Raw genomic sequence first — 26374 nt, forward strand, 5'->3', positions numbered from 1 at the left:
TGAGAACTCTGAGAAGAGTCGAGAACTAGAAATTGGGATGAGGAGACCCAAGTGAGATACTGAAAGGCAGGCAGCTACTAGAGAGAGTTACTTTGAAATAAACAAGCAACCAAGAATTTAGAAATGTCAATAAAGGCATTGAAAAATTTTGCAGTCTGCAACATCGTACATAGATACAAAAAAACAATGAAACAGTTAACATGCTATGAGGGGTCGTTCACGACCAAGATGGTCGGTGGTCTCCGGGTACCGTGAGGTGCAGGATCGAGGAGGGGGCTAATCGCATATTATATCAGCGGTGATTTAATTTTACTGGTGGATCTGGGCTGTTTCTACCCGTTGGCACACACTGGCCCTGGGAGAGGTGCTGCTGTGCTGACGGTGCCGGCCGTGTTTGAGGTGTGAGTCGGGCTGTGGCAGCGAGTGGACGGCATACTGCAGTGGGGACTGCTGCAGTTGTTCACGATTGGACCGGAAGCAATCCCCCCCCCCCCGCCTTGAGTAGCTACTGGGCTGGCCCTCCCTGGTGGCGAGGCCGCAGTGGGCGTCTCGCCTTGGGTGTGCTGTGCCAGTTTCCAGGATTCTTTGCGGCCTACTGGCTGTCCCCAAAGGGCGCCCAGGCACTTCTCTTGCATAAAACTATCTAGGATTATCTCACTGTGCCTCATTTGTCTCTACAGTGCCGGGTTGTAGCTTAGCGGGAGTTCTGGGTATATGGTGTGCCCGTGCCTTGTGGATATTGGAGTCCGTGGAAGGCAAGAACCAACAGAGTGGTGCGGAATGTTGGGAGTGTCTGGAAAGGAGCAGTGACATGGATCTCACAGCTATCTCACAGCAGGTGATCAGGGGTGGGGGTTGGTGCTGGTGCTGTTGTGTGCTGCCGGCTCGTTGGAGGGCTCCCCTGTTGAGATTGTGACCCCTTTGGATTGGGAGGACTTCTCAGGGACAAGCCAGTGTATGTATGTCATGCAAGCCACACACATCCTGTGCCCTTGGGCTATCCCCCTGCCCAGCTCTTGCGGCTGGATGCGCGGGCATGCTCCATTCTACACATGACTAAGGGGGCCTGCAATCTACACATAGGGAGGACCTGACCCCTTTGCAAACCAGATAGACGCCCCAGGGGCTGCAGTGTTGATGTCAGCAATGGAAAGAGATGCTCCTTTGGGATGTTCGGGACACAAAGCCACAGTGGGGAGTTCTTCTTTGCCTCAGTCAACACCAAGCTTGATTGCCCGGTCTACAGGGTTGATCGGATGCAAGAGAGGCTCGATAAGGAAAGCATTCGCATCACTGAGGCGGAGCATAGAGGGGAATGCTGGAGAATACCAGTGTTGAAGTGTGCCAGGCCATTTGTACTCTACAGCCAGATGTAAAGGCAATCAAACAAGAATGAAGGCCTAGAAGTGAGGTGAAGGAGAAATAGTATACATGTGTTTTTGGGTCGTTTTCCTAAAGTCCACTTGGAGGCAAGGCTCTATAAAACTATCCCTTGGCATATAGGTCCCCAATCTCTTAGTATAGGTCTGTACTACTCAAAGGATATTGGTAGAATGAGAGAGCAGCCAGGCTCATTTTATGAGGAGGATGTGAGCTGTAGTAAGTACACTGAAGCCAGTCAATACACTAGTCCAAATAAACTCTTACACAAAAGTTACATTAAAATATAGATGTATTTTATGTACAGAAGCCAGGTAAGTAAATACTCTTTAAGACTAGCCAGTCTACATAGGAATTATTCACAATACTTTTCAAAGGTGGCAGCTTCAACTGTAGTTGCTTGTGGTTACAATTGTTACAGAGAATGACACTAATGACAGTTCTACCGTATTATTCGTAGTGCTACGCACTCACATTGATTACAGATAAACGGTAATTGCATTCATTTAGTAAAGTCACTTCAAAAAATGTTTGTTGGGAGGAAAAGGATGGTTATTCACACGTTAGCAATACTCTAGATTATAGTAACACTTTCCAAGTCCTCGAAGGCTTTGTAAGTCCAATCCTTAACTATCCAAAATTCAGTGTACGAGTAGAACAAAATGTCTTATGTAGTAGCAGGAAAGGCAAAGTTCCTCAGGATACTTAAGCCACTAAAATAAGAATGCTTAGCAAGATAGCACAAGTAATAGGGACCCTGCAAAGGACACCCTAAAAGGACACAAGCTGTTAAGCCTGGGACAGAGGTATGAGTGGGCACCCAAACACCTTCTAACATACTCCAAGCACACTGGAGCGACTCTTCGGTTTAAGGTAAAGCCCAACAGTATCTTAGGTTAGAAGAAGTAAATGCAGCTGGATTATTTCCTGTGCAGCACCGACTGACCTGGTTTCCCAATTCCGCACTCTGGTGACGAAAGGAAGGACTCTGAATGGGATGTTACAGCAGCAGTCGCAAGAAAGGAACGTCAGCTTAGATTTCTTCAGTCTGTCATGTCTGACTGCGGTTTTGGAGCCTTTTTATTAGCTCCAACAAAGGACGGTTATCGCCCGGTTGATCTTTCTTACTTCTTCAGTCCTGCACTCTCTTTAGGGGACTTTGATGAGTTGAATCGTGCCTCTGTAGGTCAAACTGGAGCTCACCAAAGTTCTGTGCAAATTTGTCCACGTCAAGATGTTGTACTGCAAATGAGTCGGAGGTCGCCTAGTATTTGCGGGTTGCAGCTGTGGCAGGTCACAGCATCTCGGGAGATGGCTTGATTTGTAGTTTGTCTTGGAGTTGGTTGGTCCTCCCAGCCAAAGGGAAGGAGTCTTCTCGATAAGAAAACAGGGTCAGGACAGCAGTGGTCACTTCACAGGTACTGGAAGGGACTGCAGGCGTCTCTGGTCGTCATCACCTTCGGATCTTATGTTCCAGTGGCCGACTTGCCTTCTACCTCAGGGACCTCACCTTATATTCAGATTTCCCATGCTGTAAAGAGATATGGAGAAAAGCAGACGCCATAGAATAAAGTAAAACAGAAACAGAGTTCCCAAAGTCAGAGCAAAATAAGAAGGAATGAGAGGAAAAAGTATGACCTCATTCAGGATAGAAAAAAAAAAGGAAGGCCCACAAGTCCAGCAAAAAGTGCTGGGTGTCTCACCAGGAGAGGGGATTAAGTGCAAAACTGATAAATCGCCTTAACAACGTGATGTAGGGGCTCCAGAATCTGTACCGGCGTTGAGCATGGAACTATTCTTGGAGGACTTTATTAGGGAAGTGTTGGCAGAAGCCCCCACTTTCTTCCCAATTCCTTGTCAAGAGGGCTCATAAGGTTTCCTGCCTGGCCAGAATCCACATTCTATAAGTGCACGACTTTTAAACTATAGGGATTGTGACGCGATCCTCCGGAGAGCCCGTAAATTGGGGGATATACAATACAAGGTGGCAAGGATCTCATTTTACCCTGATTTCACTCCTACTGTTCAGAAGGCCCGCCTTTCCTTCTTGGCGGCAAATCGCGCTCTACGTGAGCGAGGACTACAATATGCCATGCTGTGAGTGATCCACGACAAGACGACTCTTTTTTCTGATCCGGGTGATGTGCAGGTCTTTTTGGAGTCCATTCCGAGAGGAAGATATGTCGCATGGATATTGTCATTGGTGATTGTGTGTTCTTGTGTCACTGGTGTTTTTATCCCTTCTGTTTTCCGACAACATCTGTGCTGGAAGTGGTTGGTGGGTGGTGCGGGATAATTGTCTAATGTGCTTTATGGCTTGGGATGGGTGGTGGAGATATTATGCGATTCACACCCCTTTATGCGGTCAATAGCACTCAGTTTCAGAATGTAACATTTCAGTCCAGCTGCATTATTTCTTTGTATGGTTGGCCTCCTCCTAATGTACCTTGTTGGCTGGGTCGCTGAGTTTGATGTGCCCGAGAGTGATGGAGTTGTGGGAGGAGTTTTTATGGGAGATGGGGTTTCACTATGGGTCGAGGGTCGGCCGTGTGTGGGGGTCAGGTTGTTATTGGAGATATTTGCGGAGTTGCGACAAAATTGGTTCACGTCTAGTCATGGCACACTCTTGGTCTGGGAGTTTGTATATGCTTGATAGACACTGTTGCACCGGTCGCAATATAGCTAGCTTCCCTTGGGTCTGCCATCAGACTTTGTGTGTTAAATGATCCACCCTGAATGTAGGTTAAGCCGATCTGAGATCTTGAGTTGGAAGGTCTGACGGTTGAACAACCCTCAGAAAGGAGGGTCATGAACTATTGTGAGAGGCACAGTGCTAAAATTGTACTTTTGCAGGAAACCCACTTGAAGGGGACAAGTAATGACATGGTGGCTAACTCCTGGGGGGATTCCAGATATTACACTTCATTCACCTCGTACTCTCACAGGGTTATTACCTTGTTCCGTACATCTTTACGGTTTCAGATGTTGGCCCAATACATGGATCTGGTTGGCTGATTTGTTCTGTGTCAGGGATTTTGGCGGGCAGGCAGGTTACGATAGTTATATATGCGCCAAATGTAGAAGACCCAGACTTTTTTGAAGCCCTGTTTAGGTGCACTGCATATATTCACACGGATCTCATCCCGGCCGGTGACCTTAATCTTACTTTGGATGCCCTGAAGGATAGATCCGAGGCACAAGCCAGTTGCAAATGCCACCCGGATGCTTGAATATTGTATGTCTGAACTGGGTTTGGTGAATGGGTGGGGTACACTTAATCCTGATGGTAGAGAATATTCCTACTACTCATCAGTGCACGATATGCAGTCCAGGACAGATTATGTACTGATGGAAGCCGCATTCATGCGAATGACTAAAAAATGCATAATTCATCGTGGTGCACTCTATGACCACTCACTGATCCAATGAGCGATTGAGTTGGATTCTGTGGTGGTGGTGCGTCCTTTTTGGTGATTTAAATCCCCAGCACTCCAGGATGTGGTGTTTCGTGCAGAATTGAGAGAATGGGTCTCTTGTTTTTAACCCAATGTTGGCTGTGTGGAGTGCTCAAGAGTATTAGACATTAGTTGACCAGGTTAGAGTCCAAGTTGAGACAATTAAAGCTCTGCTTGGGTGGTCCAGTGAGGGCATAAACACTGGCTTGACTCAGGGTAGTGTTGGACGAATTCCAGGCCACCGCCAACTGTGAGTTGAAGTATTTGGCGGCACCTACATTTGCTTGTAGATATGGTGATGTGGGTATACCGTGTCATCATTTGGCCGCTATGCTTAGAAGAGAGGGGGGTTCCTCCGATATTGAGGCAGTGAGGAATTTTGTTGAGCAGATCATCGGACTCTGAGCAAATTCTGGACAACTTTCGGGTCTACAATGAGACCTTGTCTGCTGACCATCATGTTTCATTTACCTATTTGCATGGACCCTCAATCCCGGCATTGGAGGGTCTAGCGTGTGAATCACTCTTGACAAAATACTGGCAGCGGTTAAAGGTCTCTCTTCATCTAAGGCTCCGGGTTCCAACAGCATTACGGCTGAAATCTATAAGGCGAGTTGCCCTATGGTGGTTCAGCATATGCTACAGATGTAGCATGAATCACTATGGACTGGGACCTTGCCCCCTCTTTGCGGGAGGCTGTGAGGACTCATTTTGAAGCTGGATAAGGACCCATTGGACTGCGAATCGTATCGGCCGATTTCACTCCTAAACCTCGATACCAAAATGTTTCCAAAGTGCTTGCGGATTGACGGTTATCCCACCTCTCCTCAATTATCCACACGGACCAGTCTGCCTTTATGCCCGGTACCTCCATCGCACTGAACCTAAGGCGCTTTTTTGCGATTCTTGCACAAATTGATCCCAGCGGGCAAGCTATGAGTGCCCTATTGGACACCAAAAAGCAGTTTGTTTCAGTGGCCTTTAATTATCTGTTTGAAGTCGTGGAGAAGGGGGGACTTCCGTCATTTTTTGGTTACGGTTAAGTTACTGTAATCGGGTGCCAGCGGTCATATTGGATTGTTTGGAAGGAGATCAGAGATTTTTCTTCTTGGGTGTGGGATGTGGCAAGGTGGTCCGCTCTCGCTGCTACTGTTTGCAATAGCAATTGAGCCTCTTTCTAGGCGTTTGCGTGCGTTTCATGTTAACAGGGTATCAGGTAATGTCCCCATACATAATGACTCCATATGAAATGCCGCAGGGAAAAGCCATTGGCGACATTATATATGGTGACATTTTTTAAACCATGGGTGCAGGGGTGTCCCTTGTATGTTCAATGTAATGTCTCCACAAAAAACAGCGACTTTTTTGTCAGGTGACAGTTTTGCGGGACCTTATTACATGGAATCGGTGCTGGGTGGGGCACGGGAGACAGTTTCATTACAAGCAGATGATATTATTTTGTATTCTAAGGGTCCCTCGAAAAACTTATTCCCATTTACTAAGGAGGTTGGTGTAGTCTCAGATTTGAGAGTTAATTGGGCAAAATCTATTCTATACCCCCTTAATGAACTGACGGTGCCACCGCTGATATTGGACAGTGTAGGTTGGAGCAGTTATTAGTGCAGTACCTTGAGATCAGTGTAAGTAGGGATCGGGCATCCCCCTTGCTTAATAACCACATTGCGTATTCCCAGGTTCTATGTGGTAAGGTTTCTAGATGGTGCACACTTCCATTGTCGGCCCTGGGTCGTGTATTGCCATAGCTAAAATGGTGATGTTGCCAAAGTTTATGTACTACTTTTCTAATGTTCCAGTATGGCCGGCGATGCGATTATTCAAGGATGTCAGGTCATTACAAATACAACACCCTGAGTGCCCCCGAAGAAAATGTTGAAGCCCTATGATTAAGGTGGATTGGGAGCTCCTGATGTGGAGCTGTACTATTTGGCTTCCCAGGTGCAGTTTGCTACATGCTGGATGCAGGGAGCCATATACTCCTCGCATGTGAGAATTGAAAGGTCATTTGTTGGCCACCATTCCCTACAGGGCTGCCTGGTTTCGCTGCAGGTTCAGGACAAGTGTTGTTTTGACCTGGTGGTCATGTATGGCATAGGTTGCTGGGAAGGTTGCGGATCGATTGACCGTACACGGCAGGTCTCTCAGCCTGGAGGATAGCAACTCTACAACCTTCATGAGATGAAACTATTGTGTTGCAGTGGGAGGGGCTAGGAATTTAGTGTATGTGTGATTTCTACCCAGAGGGGGCTTTTGTAAACAGGAACAGTATGCGACTCAATTGGGACCAGGTTTTTCTCAACTGTTCCTGTATGCGTGAATCCGCGTGGCTTTTCGCGCATGGTCTCGGGTTTTTCCAATGGAGCCGCCTACTACCCCTCTTCTGCAATTTATTATAAGTGTAGCAGGTAGTCACGTTATTGTCTCTCTCATTTATCGTTTGGTACAGCAGGGGACGCCTATATAGACAAGGACATGTTGAGGGAAGAGAATTATGGTGCTGTAATCAGTGATAGGCAGTGGACTCAGTTGTGTCGGACTACATGTAATTGTGCTCTTAGTACTAGAGATTTAAAAGGTTTCAGTTCCGGACACTGCATCAGGCATATCTAACCCTGGCTAAGCACCAGTTATTCGATTGCACAAGAGACGGATGGCTTCATTCATTCATATGTTGTGGCCCTGTCAAGTGATTTCCCCTTTCTGGGAGAAGGTGGGCCGCAAGTTCACATCTATTTTGGGGTATGGGGTGCTGTGTGAACTGCTGTGCTACATGTTTGGATGGCTATCAGGACTGCCTAAATGTGATAGCAAACTTCACATGCCGGGAAGGATACTGACTCAGTGCTGTGTCTTGCTGAAATGCACTAGTTCAGCACCCCCTCCCCCCATCCTTTGAGTCCTGGTTGAATGCAATGACTTGGTGTTGTGATGTTGTACACGACTACTGTGCCATGACTGCTAGACCTCGTGATGTCTGGGGCCCATTTCGCTCTTTCCTCCTTGCTTAGACGAAAGGTCCGTTGTCCAAAGATGATGCTGCTCCAGCTGACTAAGCTGGGTATCTTGTGGATGTATTCCCGTTAGGGAGGGAGGGAGGGGGTGCTCCTTTTGGTTCTGGTTTTTCTGCTCCATTGTATTATTGTATTATTTTATGCACGTTTCTTTATGTATTTTGAACAGCGAGCAGATATGTTTTGTAATTAGCTCTGTGGAAATATGGCGTCGGCTCATGTACTCCCGAACTCATGGTCTATTTATTGATTTGCTAATTGTACTTATTTTTTAAAAAGAGTTAACATGCCACTAAATACCCAGTATCCTGAGGTGCTCTTGCCTTTAGGACTACCATTCTTAGGTACGGCCATTGGTTACATTGGGTACTGTCCAAACCCTTTTAACATGCCTTGCATATTAAGATTGTATCGCCCACTTGGACTCTGGGAGTTCTATTTGCGCCCATTCAACAGAACAGTGTGTGGGAGCGAGGGGCCATCAGGCCCCTCGCGTCCTCTACTTCTCAGTACAAAACTCGGACCAAGTGCCTCCAGTAGTGGGTTCGCCCCTTGCCCTTATGCGATGTTAACTTTGGTTGACTTTCGCGTAGATGGGACCACGGAGCAGGACACGGGGCATCCATTTTTGTACCCCCTTTCGACTCCATCTTGGTGACTAGGCCTCACTGCGATAGTACAAAAACGCTTCTCTTCCCTTTTCTCGCAACAGCACGGCCAGGTGCGCAGGGCACAGGGCCCCCACCCTAGTTCTCACTGACTGGAAAACTTTGCGGGACCATTCTCACGCTGAAGCCGGAGAAGCTTGCAACACATAATAAATGTAACACATCGCTCTTCCTCTGAGATCACTGTCCTACATGTGAACCAGCATGAGCTAAGCACATAGCTCGTCCATCTCCACAAACGTGTCGTTGCCCCTCCCACAGGAAACTTACTGCCATTGTGACCCTGTGTCCCTGCAAGATATTCCTTTCATGTGCCAGACCACTGACCATGCCATGATGCCCGCCCAGCAGATCCCCAACTAACATTAGACCCCTGCTGCAATATATCGTTGCCTACCAATAACAAATGCCACATACCAGAGATTCTTATGAGTACAGACCTTAACTTCAACCAGTGTATTATAGCGGTCAAGACCCTTAACCTAAGACTTGTATAATCCAATGTTATTGATGGTGTAGATATATGTGTGACTTTTATAGAGACATGATAAACTACTGAAGGTCTTTGAACAATTATTTAGTGCATGCATTTTTTGAGAATATATTATTATGTTATCTTAGATAGTGACCACCCCGCCTCCCAGTGACCTGACCTTCACCCATGCAGAGCACAGATGACTGACGTCAATCCTCCCGCCAACCAAGCGACCAACCCGGATGAAGAGATGCTACCCCACCTGAGACATCGAGTGAACTGACCAATCCGGGACCAAAGTAGTATCCTATGTTAGTTGCGTCATTTACCTTATAAAATGGAATGTAATGATAACTTGTGCAGAGCGCTCCCAGATATCTCTTGAATACTATTCATCAGCTAAAACCTTTTCTTGAAGCTCTCGCAGCTTGCTCCCTTTGCCTTATTACCCGTCAGGGGTGTGTTTGTTTTATTCTTTTGCATGTCAAAGACGGGGAGGGCACAAACATTTGGTGACCCCCTGCGACGTGATTTGTATAGGTGCCACAAGGCCCACACTGTGCGGCGAGATCCGGGACGCCCCCCAGCAATACCATTGCCTCCGCGGCCGACCAGCCTGTGCGCACTACAGGAAAGGGGCAAGGGTTCCCGGTTCACGAATACCCGACTGAAAAGCTGATCGCCGAGGCGGGCCAAGGCTTGGTTGGGGTGCGGACCTGACTGGGGTCAGACCGAGAACGGTGACCCTCGGATTACCTGACCGAACACGTGCGTGCCGGTTGCGAAGGTTTCCAAGAAAAGGTAAGGGGGAAAGTACGGGAACAAGGGAACATGTAATAGTGGGTTAAAACAGAGTAGGGACTGTGCGAGTGAGGATGAGGCTTTCCTGATCTGTCCTTTATATGGCCATTAGTTTTTGTGAAAAAGTGAGAACAAGAGGAGAAGAGCTATCCTAGCCCGAACGGGGTAGAAGGCGGAGCCGCGTAGCATTGTCTCGTCCAGTGCAGATAAATAAGTGAAGATAAAGAGAAAATAGTAGGGGTCTTGTATATGGAGTAGACTTGGAGTAGTTATTTAGAATATTCTTTTTCCGTGTAAGCAAGAATTCTTTGGGAACAAGTAAGAGGGTGCAAGAGGTGGGGAGTGAATGAGAAGAGTAGGTAACATGGGGAGAGGTGTTCAGTAACGGGAAAAAAGGAGAAATAAAAGCGCGCAGGTAGTGCATGTTATGTGTTATAGTTTTTTGCTTTTTGTCCATTTTGTGTCGCATATGCTGAAATATTGTAAGTGATTTGTTGGTAAAAAATCATACATGCTAAAATGAACTATTGAAGTCGGGAATGCAATAGGTTCAAGGTAACATTGAATATTGGTACACAATACTTGCCAATAATTGAGAAACACTTGACATATTGCTGATCTGTATAAGGGGACAAGTGGTTGGAGGGGGTGATTAGAAGGGGGCCCAGGTGCAAGTGCACGTACAAGTGAAGGGAGAAATATCATGGGAGGAATAACACCACTAGCTCATATTTGCCAACACCTCCCACTATATAGTGATAGAATACAAAAATACCACGATCCGTGGGTGACAGAGATAAAAGGGGACAGCGCGGCACCAATTTGGCCAGAGGACGGGTCGTTCGACAAACGGGTGTTAGATTTAGTGTCCACGCACTTATTGGCGAGGTATAAGGGAAAACAGTTGCAGAACAGAAGGGAAGTGCTAGATCTGTGGCGAATGTTTGAGGAAATAGCCCCCACAGTAGAGGTAAGTACAGGGAAGGCAATTGAAAAGGAGAAAACGCAGGAAAAGGTAAGCAGAACATCGAAGGGTGAGTGCACAACGACCACAGCTGAGAATGACAACCAAAATATACCCCTTAATGACAAGGCCAGCAGTAGGATATAGCAAGCCTCTGTACATACCGCATGCCCCACCTCCACTCCCTCTAACGGAGCAATAGCCACCGCACCACCGCCATATGACAAAGGAGGCCTGTATGGCCCAACGAGCGCACCCCCTGTACATTTAGCGCGATTAACCGGGGATCTAGACCGCCAGCTAGCGCATGCACAGATAGAAATAACGCGATTACGAGCACTGTGAGACAGGGGCCAAATGCTACCGGGAGGAGGGGGGGGGGAAGGGGGGGGGGGAGTACCACCCTTTAATATGGCAGATCTCACACCGCCGCTAAGTGCAACAGGGGAGTTAGCCCCAACTACGCCAGAGCCAGCGCAGTCGGCATTGTCCAAGGGAACACCCACATCACAAGGGCGAGAAAAAGAATGGCGGTCAGGAGAGTTTCTGTTCCATCTGAATGATAAACCAATGAGAATTATATGCCCAGCCACCCCAGAAAGCCAGCACGGAGAAGGACAAGGAGGATGGTGAGCAAGAAGAGGAAGTAGAGGAGGTGTGGAGCGACCTAGACGAATACGAGGAAGGAGTGGCAGCTGTAGGATCCCCACTGCCACATCATTTCGATGACATGGATCCACGATCACCCCCACGATGGCAGGGTAGATTAAGGCAGCGAGTAGGGAACATGTTGGTGAGTAAGATAAAGAAAGGGACGGTAAGTAAGACAAGAAAGAAACATAAGTTGCAAATGCCGCTGATACATAAGGGAGCAGGTAGGCCACACTACATTCCGTGGGACCAAATGGACAAAAACAACCTGTTGAAGCTCCTCCCCCCACTTGCGGGAGGGGCAGGGAAATGGATACATGCATTTGAGAAAAACACGGCAGAAGTACCATTAGCGATAGGTGATGTAAAGAGTTTGGTAGTGTACGCCGTCGGTGATCAGGCAGACGCTTTGTGGGAAAAAGCAGGGTTCCCAGGAGTGACAATGAGTTGTGACCGCCACGATGGATCGCCATTCAACAATGTTCGAGCGCAAGTATGGGACGCATTGCGGCGCACATTTTCAGATATTCCAGATTTACATTTAGTGATGCAATGTACAATGGAGGAGAATGAGGATCCTATGAAATTCATACTGCGAGTGCAAGATTTGTGGAGAAGCGAAACTGGCACGGCGTGGAATCAATCCACTGCCCTGTTCTACTTTATTATCAAAAGAGGGCTCCCGAAGGAGGTACAGAAGGCCTTGGATAAAATAGCTGGGATAGAAGCCAAGGGTTGGCCAGAAATTCAGAGTATAATTGTACACCACTGTAGGAGGATCAAAGAGAGAGAAAAGGAGATAGCACAAAAAAGGTTGGCAGACAAAGCAAGACTATTGCAGAACAAATTGGTGAAAGTCGCCTCCATAAACTCCAGCATAACTGCTGATAGAGAGAATGAGGGGAAGAAAGTGTGGGAAATAGACCAGTTTGAATAGCAGCACTGTGGGCCGCAGGAGAACAAGGACGGTGGAACGGAGAAGAACCACAGAGGACCGCAGTGGCAAGAAAGACCAAGCAGAGGAAGAGGTGGGTACCACGGCCAGAGAGGGGGGTTCGGAGGTATGGGAAACAGAAGTTTTGGTGGGCAAGGGATGAGAGGGGGACAGCAAGGGTCATGTTGGAATTGTGGAAGATGGGGACACTATTCAAGAGATTGCAGAATGTGGCCGTCAGGGTACTTTCAAGGGCAACCACCCATGGACAATGAACAGGTATGGGGTTGCCCACACCCAGGTAGCCCCTATGGACTACCAATGGGGAGTGGAAGACCACAGGACCAGAGTTATAATGAGCCCCAAATGCAACAAAGACAGCCACCCCCACAGCCACATCACAGTGCATCACAGATCATGGCACGACAAAACACTGTAGGGAACGCCAGCAATAACAGTTTTACAACGGCTGCAAACGGTGCACCTGCACCATTCCGAGGTGTAACAGTAGTTGGAGATAATGTCTTTTCAGTGCCAGGAAAAGAAAGGTACGCAGATTAGGACAGCCCACAGGGAGCACTTGCGTGTCCAGTCCTATCTACCACCCTACGTGCAGAAGAGGAACCACTAGTGGGGGCAGAGATAGGAAATAAGCAGTTTATCTTTATGGTAGACTCAGGAGCAGAAAAATCAAGTCTTATGGAAGGGCGGTTTCCGCTCTCGGGCAGGAATTTGGAAACGCAGGGGTTCTCTGGGGCTATTTTAAAAGTTCCTTACACGAAAGATGTTGATATAATGGGGGGGGGAAACAGTGCGCGCACCCTTACTGTACCACAAAGACGCGTCAATCAACTTGCTGGGAAGAGATTTGCTAAGCAAATTGAACATGACCATTTCATTTACAGATCGGGGATAGTGAGTTCCACCCCAGGAGTGTGCCGAGTACGAGCAATGTTGATGATCAGTACAATAATGAATGAGGTTGTAGTGCGAGGGATACCCATCGATATAGACATGTTTATCTATGGCATCAAGGTGTTAGCCAGAGTAGTGTCTGAAATAACAAGAGAAGAGTAGAGGACACCATCAGACTTTATATTTCGCCCAATCACAAGTGTAGATGTCGTGCCAGGCACGATAATGTCCATAGACATTGAGGCAGTTCAGGTATCGAGTAAACGTATTGTGGTCATAGGCTTGGAGACGCATGGGTGCGAGTGGAGAACTGTGCTATGCATAGATCCCAACATAATGCTCAGAGACATAAGTGATGAAGAATTATTCACTAATAACGAAGACGACGGAGAAATAATAATGGAAATAAGTATACCATGTGACATTATGATCCAGTACAGAGAGGTACACAACCCGCTTATGGCCAGTGTTAGTGCCCCACCAACAATATTTGAGGAAGACATGGCAAAGGTGGCGCCAGAAATTTGGACTACAGGTCCCCATGATGTAGGGCTACTGCAGGAAGTGACACCCATAAAGATAAAACTCAAACCAGGTGCCATACCGCCGAGAGTGAAATACCCAATATCTAGAGAGGCAGAGGAAGGAATTAGGGAAACAATAAATGCACTCCTGAACCAAGGTATCATAGTGCCGTCAAACTCCCCGTGTAATATCGCAATCTTTCCGATCAAAAAAGCAAAAGGAGGGGCATGGAGGATGATCCAAGATCTCCGCCCACTCAATGACATCATCCAAAAAGAATTCTCATTAGTGCCTAACCCGGCATCAATACTGTGCAGTATACCCAAAGAATCGACATGTTTTACTGTGGTTGACTTGAAGAATGCTTTCTTCTCTACACCACTTGATCCAGGATCACAGTACCCCACAGCATTCACACTAGGAAACAACAGATATGAGCATCGCAGACTCCCACAGGGGTACTGCGAAAGCCCCAGCATTTTTAACAGAGTGCTATGTGAAGATATTGGGAACATAAATGTAGACACGACCATTATACAATACGTAGACGATCTACTCGTCTGCAGCAAAACAGAGGAAAAGTGCAGGGAAGACTCCATAACACTATTAAACGTGTTAGCTACAAAGGAGTACAAGGTGGATAAAGGGAAATTACAATACTGCCTTGCCGAAGTTATAGACCTCGGACAGTTGACATCAAGAGACGGGAAATGAATACTCCCCGACAGAACAGCTGCCATACGCAACAACATAATCCTACCAAAAACAGTGAAGGACATGCAAACATTTCTTGGCATACGTAACTATTGCCGAGCATGGATCCTTGATTACGCAGCATACACATCCATTACTGCAGGCACTAAAAAGAACAGAGCCCCAATAAAATGGACACATGACTCAGTACTTTAGACTAAAAGACCTCATTGCAGATGCCCCAGTCCTCGCGAACCCAGATTATGAGAGGGAATTTTTCTTGTTCTCACACTGCAATGGAACACTGATGACAGCAGTACTGACACAAAAAACATCATTAGGCCACAAACCATTGGCCTACTACAGTGGAACACTAGATGCGGTGATGCATGGTCACTTCGCGTGCGAACAGGCCCTCGCGGCTGCGGCCTTCGCCATTGAAAAGAGTGCCACAATTGTGATGGGATGTTCAGTAACAATAAATGCCGAACATTCATTATTTGCAATTCTCGAGCAGTCAAAATCGACACTGACAACACAAAGAGCAACAGCATATGAAATAATAATTTCAAGCCACAATGTACATGTAGTTAGGTGTAAAACGATAGACCCAGCAACATTCATAACAGAGCCATGCACAATGGAGGACATGCAGGAACATGACTTTGCAACGTATAAGGGGGAGGGCGACGATATTCCCCAAGCAAGTGAAAACGCCCTGAAGGAAGAAGAAATATACTTCATCGATGTGTCAGCATCAATAAATCCGGAAACAGGGGAAAAACATGTAGGGATGGCAGTAGTACGAATGGAAGAAGATTGCTATGAAACAATCGTCCAAAAGCGCCTCCCGTCCCATTACTCCGCACAAGCAGCTAACTGCATTAATTGAAGCATTACGCACAGCCAAAGGATGCACAGTGACGATATATTCAGATTCAGCATATGCAACTACCACTGTTCATACAGACTATCGCGCTGGCATAGGAGGGGGTTCAGACGAGCGGATGGCTCGCCAGTACAGCATTCTGCACTATTGAATGAATTGATAGATGCATTATCGGAACCATCGGTAGTGGCAGTGGTGAAATGCCAGGCCCAAAACAGATGCGATCTCATTGGGGAACGCGGCAGCCGACGCAGCAGCGAAGGAGGCCTTGTATTTCAATACAACACCAGCAACAGAATGCATTGTAAAGGCAACCACTGTAGAGCCACTAGAAGAAGCTTATAGCAACACACCCATAGCACAGCTAATAGAGCTACAGAGGAGAGCACCACCAGAAGAGCAAGAGTTGTGGGGCAAACGAGGGTGCAAACAATCAGCCACAGACCTCATATGGAGACAACGGGAAAGGTAGTGATGCCGGTAGAATTGCTAGAAGTAGCATTCCAACAGCTGCACTTCCCAGCCCATGTAGCGAAACACCACATCGCAGCAGACATTCAGGAACATTGGTTTGTCCCTAACCTACAGGAGCATTTGTCAAAGTTTGTCATAGAGTGTACGACATGTCAAACATACAATTCAGGGATGACACTGAGGACATTGCGAGGTACCTTGCCACGACCAGTAGGGCCATTTAGAGAACTCCATATTGACTACGCCGACATGGGAGAGAGATGTAACAGAGAAAGATATCTAATTGTGGTGGTGTGTCCCTTCTCAAGGTGGGTGGAGGCGGGTTCATGTCCCCACCCAGACACGAAGTATGCGGCGAAGTTTCTAGTACGAGAAGTGTTTTCTCTGTGGGGAATATGTGATGTGATACGGTCAGACAATGGCACACACTTTGTGAATGACCACTTCAAGGAAGCGACGACACTCTTGGGGGTAAAGCACAAACTGTGTTCCATTTATCATCCGATGGCCAATGGGATGGTAGAAAAGATCAACAACCTGCTCAAGAGCAAATTATCAAAGTTGTGCAACACGCTAAAAAAGAACTGCCCCTAGCACTGTTCCAACTCAGAACGCAACCATGCAAGGACCACCATCTGAGCCCCCATGAGATTGTGACTGGGCGGCGAATACACACACCACTCTCCCCGATTAGGAGAGCATCACAGGGCTGCCACAGTAATGGGGGAAGAATTTAGAGATTATTTAACTCAGCTGATGCGCGCAGTTCACAGCATCGCATGCCAAATAGCACCACCATTCACTGAGGATGTGGCAACTGATACTACCACACCAGCTACAGACAGCCCCAGCGGGCCGCTGATGCCAGGGTCACAGGTGTACGTTCGAAGCTTTGTGAAGAGATGGAATTCACCTAGGTTTCATGGCCCCTACGAGGTCATATATAGTACACCCACTGCAGTGAAAGTTAAGGGACTGAAATATTGGGTGCACCTCTCAGATGTGAGGAGGGCACCCGATAGTACACTCCCTCAGATCGAACAGGAATGTGCAACTGGTACTACAAACGATGTTGAGAAACAATGACAATGTGATTTAATGAAGAAGGAACATGGAAGGATGTTATGCCCTCTGGTTTGCTCTGCCGTATGTTCGTATTTCTCTCTCTCCCTCTCTCTCCGTCTACCTCTCCCTCTCTCTCCCTAGAACAGAGGACATGATTGAAACGCAGGACTGAGAAATGCATATAAAAATGAAGTCGCAAAATGGAAATAATGAGTAAATATGAAATGTAAATATATAAATAAATGTACATACTATGGTGACTTAACTTTGTATCGCCCCTCCAGGTGACAAATGGCCCAACGAAGTACAATTGCGGCGAATGCAATTATGTTAGATAGTGATGGGGATGCCATCAGGGCAAAAAGGTTTAGCAATGTTGAATGTGTTTTGAAATGTGCTGCAATTTTGTTTTCACTGATGCTGTTTTTCATGGCCTGGTACTATACTCTCTTATCTCTGGTTAATGATTTGCACAAAGGGGGGAGCGGGGTTAATGATACGAGAAGGTTCCACCCTAATATGGACTGGAGTAAAGACAATGTGGGGAGAAACTTAGAACATTGGTATTAACGGTACAAATGTAACGCAACCTTCAGAACACACCATTGCAGGTCCAACAATTGTCTCATTGTCACATCCTGGCATAAATATGAGTAATGATTATGAATCAAATGAATATGATGGCAACTATTATTGGCCGAAAGACTTAGCTAATACAAGTGCATATACACAATCAGCTATAAAACCTACCTCATATTACGCTGCTACCACTAGTGAATATACACATGCCATGTTCAACAGCAATGACACGACCTGGGCTGGAATATTTCCAATACATTACCAAAGAGTGAGAAGCCACAAGGAGGGAAGTAGAAGGAAAAGGGGGGCGGGAGGGAAAAGATACAACATTTATCATGACCTGGGGTTAGATGAAATAGAAGACCCCCCCGCCACCCTGACCAATCTAAAAACATGGTACTCGGACATGAGTGCTACGGCAAAGCAAGCAACAAATGAAAGCTGCTATGTCTGTTCACTCATTCCTCATGCATCAGGTACACCAAAAATGTTGATACCCCAGGAAGTTCTCTTGTCGGAGGCTCAGTGTTTAATTCATTTAGTTCTGTGTAGGATAAAAAGCACCTTCCGGGCACACACCGTCAGCCTAGAAACAATGGAGAATGAGAACCTGCACGAGTCGGCGTCAAGGAGTGATATGCCTCAAAGAGCCATTTCTTGTCATAAAGGGGACAAGGTTTGCAGAGAACAAATGGCACGATGAAACTATTGAGTGCAGAGCAGAAGCACTCTGGGGGCTGGCCGAAGACCGTTGCAATGGATAAAAGGAGTGTGCACGCCTATCTGGTCACAGCATGTTGCTAAGCTAATATGGATTACAGCGCTGGAAAAGCCCATAAAAACGCAAAAAGAAATACTGCACGAACTACGCTTCCGTGGAGAAGGAAAAGTGAACAAGGGGGAAGCAAGAAAATGCAACAAAACAGTAATGATACCAGACATGAAAAAAAGCACCGCAGCCCTCATGGACATGTATTGGGTTTGCAGCAAACAAGCATACCTGCATCTACCCGCATCCTGGAAGGGTACTTGCGCCTTAGTCACTCTCCATATAGCACTGATGGTAATACCAGAAAGCCATATCCAAGGGGCAGCGGGGGATTCGGCTGACAAATCGGCAGCAGGGCAATCGGCTGGTCCATCGGCAGCGCCCCAACAAGAAAACACAGAACTTCCAGCATATGAACTATCGTCAGAATACGAGCTGAAAACAAAGTTGTCACGAAGCAAAAGATCATCCAACTACATTTCGTCCGAATCATCAAAACTCCTTGCTGAGATCCTGCAAAAATACAAGATATTCACATCTGCAGACACATTTTTTGCATCACTCCTAGCACCACGGCTCCAAGCACGCGCAAACGCCAAATGGTTGCAAATAGTACGCTTGGAGCTCATCCAACTGGCCAACGACACTGAAGAAGGATTCAATGTTATAAAAATAGAGCCCCGCGCCTTGCGCCTAATGACAATGCAAAACAGATACGTTCTAGATCTCCTCACGGCGATGGACGGTGGTGTTTGCTGAAAAATCGGGGGGGGCCTGTTGCACATTCGTGCCATCCGAAGAGGCAGATAACGGGACACTCTCAAATGTGATAACAGCAGTCCACAATCTAGGAGAGAAGATGAGAACAGAGGGCGGAGCGAAAGAAAGTACATGGTTTGATAACTTGTTCAGCTGGATACCATCATGGGTAAATGTGATGATGAAAATACTAGTTCCTATCATCGCCTTTGTGTTACTATTCTTCTGCGTGTGCCAACTGGGACTCCGGTGTTGTGCAAAAACTATGCCCACCTCGACTATGATGATGGTAACAATGGGCCGGCCGACAACAGTAGCAACTATGATAGATACCCACATACAAACAGGGGAATATAACCCTCCAAAGTACAGAATGACTGCCATCTACAGGCAATATGGGGACAGGGTCGATAATTTATACCACACCACGATCAAGGAACCAACAGAATTGCAATGGTATAACGAGGTATGGGTAGACTTGGACGGGGATGGTGGGATATACTTAACATGCACTCCCGATGAATATGCAAGAAGAGGGAATAGCTTGAGAAGTGTATGCAGAGCATGGAAACAAATAAAGGGTACCCCAGCCTGGGAAGAAGCAGTCGCTGAAGCAGAGTACTACCGAAGGGAGAATGAAAAGAATAAAGTGTCATAATTTGTTACTTTAGATGTAACGAAAGGGGGGAATGTGTGGGAGCGAGGGGCCATCAGGCCCCTCGCGTCCTCTACTTATCAGTACAAAACTCGGACCAAGTGCCTCCAGTAGTGGGTTCGCCCCTTGCCCTTATGCAATGTTAACTTTGGTTGACTTTCGTGTAGATGGACCACTGAGCAGGACACGGGGCATCCATTTTTGTACCCCCTTTCGACTCCATCTTGGTGACTAGGCCTCACTGCGATAGTACAAAAATGCTTTTCTTCCCTTATCTCGCAGCAGCACGGCCAGGCGCGCAGGGCACAGGGCCCCCACCCTCGTTCTCTCTGACTGGAAAACTTTGCGGGTCCATTCTCACGCTGGAGCCGGAGATGCTTGCAACACATAATAAATGGAACACATCGCTCTTCCTCTGAGATCACTGTCCTGCATGTGAACCAGCATGAGCTAAGCAAATAGGTCGTCCATCTCCACAAATGTGTCGTTGCCCCTCCCGCTCCCTTGCCAGTGGAAACTTACTGCCATTGTGACCCTGTGTCCCTGCAAGATATTCCTTTCATGTGCCAGACCACTGACCATGCCATGATGCCCACCCAGCAGATCCCCAACTAACATGAAACCCCTGCTGTAATATATCATTGCCTACCACTAACAAATGCCACATACCAGGGATTCTTATGAGTACAGACCTTAACTTCAACCAGTGTATTATAGTGGTCAAGACCCTTAACCTAAGACTTGTATAATCCAATGTTATTGATAGTATAGATATATGTGTGACTTTTATAGAGACATGATAAACTACTGAAGGTCTTTGAACAATTATTATTTAGTCCATGCATTTTTTGAGAGTATATTATGTTAGCTTAGATAGCGACCACCCCGCCTCCCAGCGACCTGACCTTCACCCATGCGGAGCACAGATGACTGACGTCAATCCTCCCGCCAACCAAGCGACCAACCCGGATGAAGAGATGCCACCCCACCTGAGACATCGAGTGAAATGACCAATCCGGGACCAAAGTAGTATCCTATGTTAGTTGCGTCATTTATCTTATAAAATGGAATGTAATGATAACTTGTGCAGAGCGCTCTATCTCTTGAATACTATTCATCAGATAAAACCTTTTCTTGAAACTCTCACAGCCTGCTCCCTTTGCCTTATTCCCCGTGAGGGGTGTGTTTTGTTTTATTCTTTTGCACGTCAAAGACGGGGAGGGCACAAACAGTTTGTGGCAACATGATGTATCCACATTATTTGCTGAGCATGGGTGTGCATCCATACCATTAGGATTCGGTATGAAATCCAGAGCTCTTCTGTAAAATGTTCTTTCCAGTTTGTAGTACATAAATGCTAGAAGCAAATGAAAACAAGCCAAATACATCAAACAGATGTATTTACAGTAAAAACAAAAGGTTTTACAGATTACTGAGAACTTCATGTGGAGAAGTAAACCTTGCAGTACTGCCATTGCAAGAAGGTGCTACTGTAGGAAATGGTGGCTCCACAACATCATGCTGTCATTCAGCAAATGTGGAAATAGCAACAATATGGAGCAACACAACAGCCAGTGGCCTATTTGAACTGGCACACGACAAGGAGCAAAAGATGAAAGCCTCCCCATGCCTCCCACCTCAACCAGAAAGGACAACCCATCAGACAGCATACTCACGAATAAGCCCGGTGGTTGTGGGAGGGTTGAGGCTATCGCAGCTGTCTGCACTGTCGCTGTTGGAAATCTCATCATCCGAGTCTTTGGGGGTGGAGATGGGAGACCCCACATCCACCTCTTCAAACCGTCTCTTGAGGCTTGCACTCGTGACTGCATCCATTTGTCTCAGAATGACCTGAGTGAGCAAAAAAAAAAAAGATTATGGGGTCACATCTGGCATGCCACATGCATGTAGGGGCCCCAAACATACAATTTTTACGATCCAATAGAAGATCACAAATCAAACAGACTGACAAATATTGAGGCACAATGTGTTAGTTGTCCTCCCATTATTTTTGATTATCAAGAATAAAAACCTGAAATTATTATGGGTCAAGACAGTACATTGAGTTTTCCTTGTGAAGCCCACAGCCTGGTGTTAGGGGAATTTTCCTAAACTCAACTTGAGGTAAGACTTCATAAAACTATCCTTTGGCATACAGGTCCCCAACTCTGAGTATAAGTCTGTACTACCCAAAGGATCTTGGCAGAGCAGCCCGGCTTATCATAGGAGGAAAATGTGAGCTGTAGGTAAGTACATTGAACCCAGTAAATAATTCAAAGAGAAACTTTTAGACAGTAAATGTCATTAAAAATATACATGTATTCTTATTTACACATGGAAGGTAGATACATACTTACATCACTAACCAACACATAGGAATTCTTAATAAAACTTTTCCGAGGTGATTACTTCAATAGTCATTGTTTGTGGTTACACCAGTTACAGAGTTTGACACTAATGACAGTTCTACTGTATTATCGGTACTACCGCATACTCGCGTTACTTTACAAAGAAACGATAATTGTATTGAGTTAGCAAAGCCACATCAGATAAAGTCTTTTGGAAGGAAAAGTGTTGTTTATATATACAAAGCACCAAATCCTAACACACTCAAAGCATTAGAAGCTCCTAAAAATATCTCTAAAGTCCAATCACATACTATATGAAACGTCAGTGCAGGAGAGGAACCAAAGTCTTATGAAGAAGCAGGGTAAGCAAAAGATCCACAGGATACTTTCCGTTACTAGAAATAACATATACAGTAACATAACACAAGTTACGGGGACCCTGCAACAGGACTCCCTAAAGGGACACAAGCTGACAAGCCTGTGTCAGAGATAGGGTGGACCAGCGATCACACCTTCACACACTCCATTCACACTCGAGCGACTCTTCAGCTTAAGTTCTACCTTTAGCCCCACAGTACCTTAGGTTAGAAGAAGTAAATCTAGCTTGATTCTCCTCTGTGCAGCAGCAATGTACCCGGTCTCACGATTGCTCGGTCTGGTGATGAAAGGAAGGACTCTGAATGGGATGTCTCAGGAGCAGGAGAGCGCAAGAGACAAAGGGAGACAGAGGGAGAGTTCGTCTCAGGACTGGTTGGTCCCACCAGCCAAAAGGAAGGAGTCATCCTCTTCGGAGCTCCTCTGTTGATTACAAAACAGGGTCAGGACAGCAGTGGTCGCTTCATGGTTACTGGTAGGATCTGCCAGGGTCTCTGGTCATCTTCAGTTTCAGATCTTCTGTTCGAGTGGTGGACTTTCCTTTCACCTCAGTGTTAGGTAAGATCTTCATGATAAATCTTCCTGACCTGTGTCAACCCCAGAACATTTTGCTTGGACTTGGTAATTATTTTACCTTGTGCCTTTGTGAGTGGGAATTTTTTTCCCCCATCACCTAGTCTTTCACTCTTTTTATGGATGACCTTTTCATTTCTCTCCATAGAGTGTGATTGGAGTTATGGTTTCCTACAACTTTGGACTGACTGTAATGTACTATGGCAGCACACATTTTAAATTTACATTGATTTACCCTGTTTTATGTGTAGTGCTGGGGGGATACAATGTATACCCTTTCTTACATACCTGCTAACATTTCTGTTACAATTGCAAGTTTACTTGAATGGCTGGTGGCAGTGGTTTTACCTTAGTGACTTATTAGTCTTATTACTCGCAGGCTGTTAAATCAGCCTCGGTAATGCACAGGAGGGCCACCATTCTGATAGAATGGTGGGATCTTTTTTCATCAATTCTCATTTGCTTGTTTTTTCCGAGCTCTTCCCCTGCCATTCTAGGCAGGAATGACCTCAGTGGACATTTTGTATTCGGCAGGAATCCTATATATTCCCTGACTAGGCTCCAGTGTGTCTGAGAAGGCAGGAAGCAAGGGAGGAATCCAGTACTCTGCAGCCCTTCGTCTTTCACCTTGCCGGAATGGAGCCAAGTCCCAATGGGGGGCTGGATGTCCTGATTGGACAGCTAGACCGCCCCCTTCTATGAACTGCAGGAAGAGTTTGCAGAGGCTGTGCTTTAGTTCCTGATAAATACTCCGAACCTAGAAGCTGCTGACAAGTCAACCACTGGAGCTAAATCCAAGGAGGAAGAAGAAAAGACATTTGTAGCAATTTTAGACAGCCTGCTGTGTAACCAGAGACTGATGCAGCCCTTCCTTCCAATAGACCTGAGGGTCCCAAATGTGATGACTCCTACCCAGAGGCTAGTGAGATCCATTAGTATCAAGAGGACCTGCATTTTGAGCCATGCCACCAAATGCTGCGACCCTGCTGGGCTGCAAACCACCAATACCCTGGGACCTCAAGCATAAGTGGGGTGCATGGTCTTCCAAAGTTCGAATCCAGCGTAAACATTGTTGGACTCCTGCTGGATCTCCGGAGACCTGATTCAAATCCCCAAGTGCCCTCATCAGAGTTCAGGACCGAGAAAGTGAAGAGAATCCGAATGGCAATATTCATTCTTCATCTGGCTACTGTAAAAAGGCAGCAAATCCACATTGCCACGAAAATCCATGAAGAAACCTTTGCTGGAAGCCTCCTCTGATGACTTTTCTTTTCTCCTAAGGTACTGAGTGGGCTTGGGTAATACTTGCACAAGTCCTGTGAGGCTAAGGGGGTGATTTGTGTGGTTAGGAGTTTGCCCATACCACTTTCCCATTCCCAGGCCTAATAATGTTGGAGCGCATAAAAGGGAGCCTTCTGTGAAGTCGCTGAACACTTTAGTCTGCAGGCTCTCTCTCTCTCTCCCCTAACCACTCTCTTATTGTTGCTACTCTCTATCGGCCCACTGGTCAAATCACCACTTCTCTCCGAGTGGCCAGACCTCTCCTCCTCCCTTCTGGCCTCTACCACTCAATTCCTCCTCCTTGGTAACCTCAACATTCATCTTGATTCTACCTGTCTCTCATCTGCACTCTTTCACGACCTCTGCAATTCACTCTCCCTTTCTACCCTTCCCTCCGGCCCGACTCATTCTTCTGGTCACACACTTGATGTCTTGATCTCCTCTGGCCTCCCCCTCTCTATCCCCAGTACCAATCCTCTCTCCTGGAGTGATCACTGCCTTTTCTCATGTCTACATCTCCTCCTCCCAAGCCCACTCCTAGATTACCACCCACCTTCTCGGATATCAGTCCCATGGAGCAGGTGTCAGTTGAGGCCTTCACTGCAACTTTCTCCCCCCCTCTTCCACCCTTGGCTGACACACACTTATACAGCCCTGTCTCTTCTCTACTACTCCATTTCTGCTACTCTCGATGCTCTTGCCCCCATTCATGAGGATCCGTTTGAAGTCCAAAGCCAAGTGCAATTCTTAGTATGACTCTGATCTAGCTACACTTAAACGTAAGTGTAGGGTGGCGGAAAGGAAATGGAGGGCTTCTTGCTCATCCTCTGATAAACTGGCCTGCCGCCTGCTCCAAAGGCAATACAGACTCACTGTCCGCACTAAGAGTTCACATACATACAAGTGTCTCTACGGCATCCAACAATTCGGACAAACTTTTCAAAATCTGCAAGGATCAGGCCAACCCTGCTGCAGTCTCCACTCCTCCTCTCGCCTCCCAGGATTTTTGCAATGCCCTTGCCTCTCCCTTTATCTCCAAAACTCAGGACATCCTGTCCACCCTCTCCTCCGCTCCCCCTCCCCCTCCCCCTCCCTCTCCCTCTCGGCTTGCTGATCCTCCGTCAGCTACCCACCCTCCCACTTTCTCCTCCTTTCCTCCTTTCTTCCCCGATGATGTAGCTAGACAAGTCCGATCTATGAAAGGCTCATTAAAACAGGTCCATCCCTGTTCCTCTAAAACCATTAAGTACCACATTGACACCCTTGCTGATTTCTGCAACCTCTCCTTTGCCTCTTTCCCCTCCCCTCTTAAACACTCCCTTGTGCACCCTCTCCTCAAGAATTCCACAGCTGATCCTTCATGTGCAGCCAACTATCGCCCAATTTTCATTACTCCCTTTTTGGGCAAGCTCCTGGAAAAGCTGGCCATCTCAGCTTAATCTTCATTCTGACTCTGTTGGCTCCCTCATATGATATGATATATGATATGATATGGCATTTATAACGCATCTATACACAAGTGTTTCAAGTCGCGACGAGGCAAGGGAGGGGGAACAGGGGAAGACAGATAACTATCCTACTAGGCCAGGTGTCATTCAGATCGTGCATGTGCATGGGAAGGGGGAAAGGGAAAAGTGTGAGGGTGCAGGGAGAGGGGAAAGTGCAGTAAATGGGATAGAAGGATAAGAATAAATAAACGGCCAGCTAGTGGCAAGTGCAAGGTAAGTGCAGGTAGGGGGACAGTAGGGATACAGAAACAGTCTCCAAGTGCAGGGTTGCCAGGGAGGCAGTGCAGGTGAGCAACTGGGAGGGCCGGGCCAGTGAGCAGAGAGAGTGGCCATGTAACCAGTGCAGTTTCAGCCAGAAATCAGCAGGGGAGAGGAAGAGAGAAAGCAGAAGAAAAAAGGAAGGTTTTGAGGTGCTTCCGGAACCGGAGATGGTTCTCCTCGAGTTTCAGGGAGGCGGGAAGGCTGTTCCAGAGGGAGGCCCCTGCCGAAAGAGAGATCTACCACCAACTTGTTGCTTGGAGAAGTGACTGACCCTGAGGGAGTTGGAGGCGGATGAGCGCAGAGCTCGAGAAGGAAGATATTTAGGAAGAGTTGAAGGTATTTTGGCCC

At 46.8% G+C, this 26374-nt stretch overlaps 1 protein-coding gene across 7 annotated transcripts in view; it reads right to left on the minus strand.

Annotated features, from left to right (window-relative positions):
- The window catches only part of CSRNP2 (cysteine and serine rich nuclear protein 2), a 214644-nt gene that overhangs the window by 126465 nt on the left and 61805 nt on the right, over positions 1–26374 (minus strand). For all 7 annotated transcript variants that reach the window (XM_069653376.1, XM_069653379.1, XM_069653375.1 and 4 more), the window contains one exon: positions 21357–21531. In XM_069653376.1, the coding sequence (XP_069509477.1) occupies positions 21357–21516 (160 nt within the window). In that variant the 5' untranslated portion in view covers positions 21517–21531. The remainder of the gene's footprint in view (positions 1–21356; positions 21532–26374) is intronic.

The sequence above is a fragment of the Ambystoma mexicanum genome, chromosome 3q (assembly GCF_040938575.1).
Source record: "Ambystoma mexicanum isolate Mex_15411 chromosome 3q, UKY_AmexF1_1, whole genome shotgun sequence".
NCBI lineage: Eukaryota > Metazoa > Chordata > Amphibia > Caudata > Ambystomatidae > Ambystoma > Ambystoma mexicanum.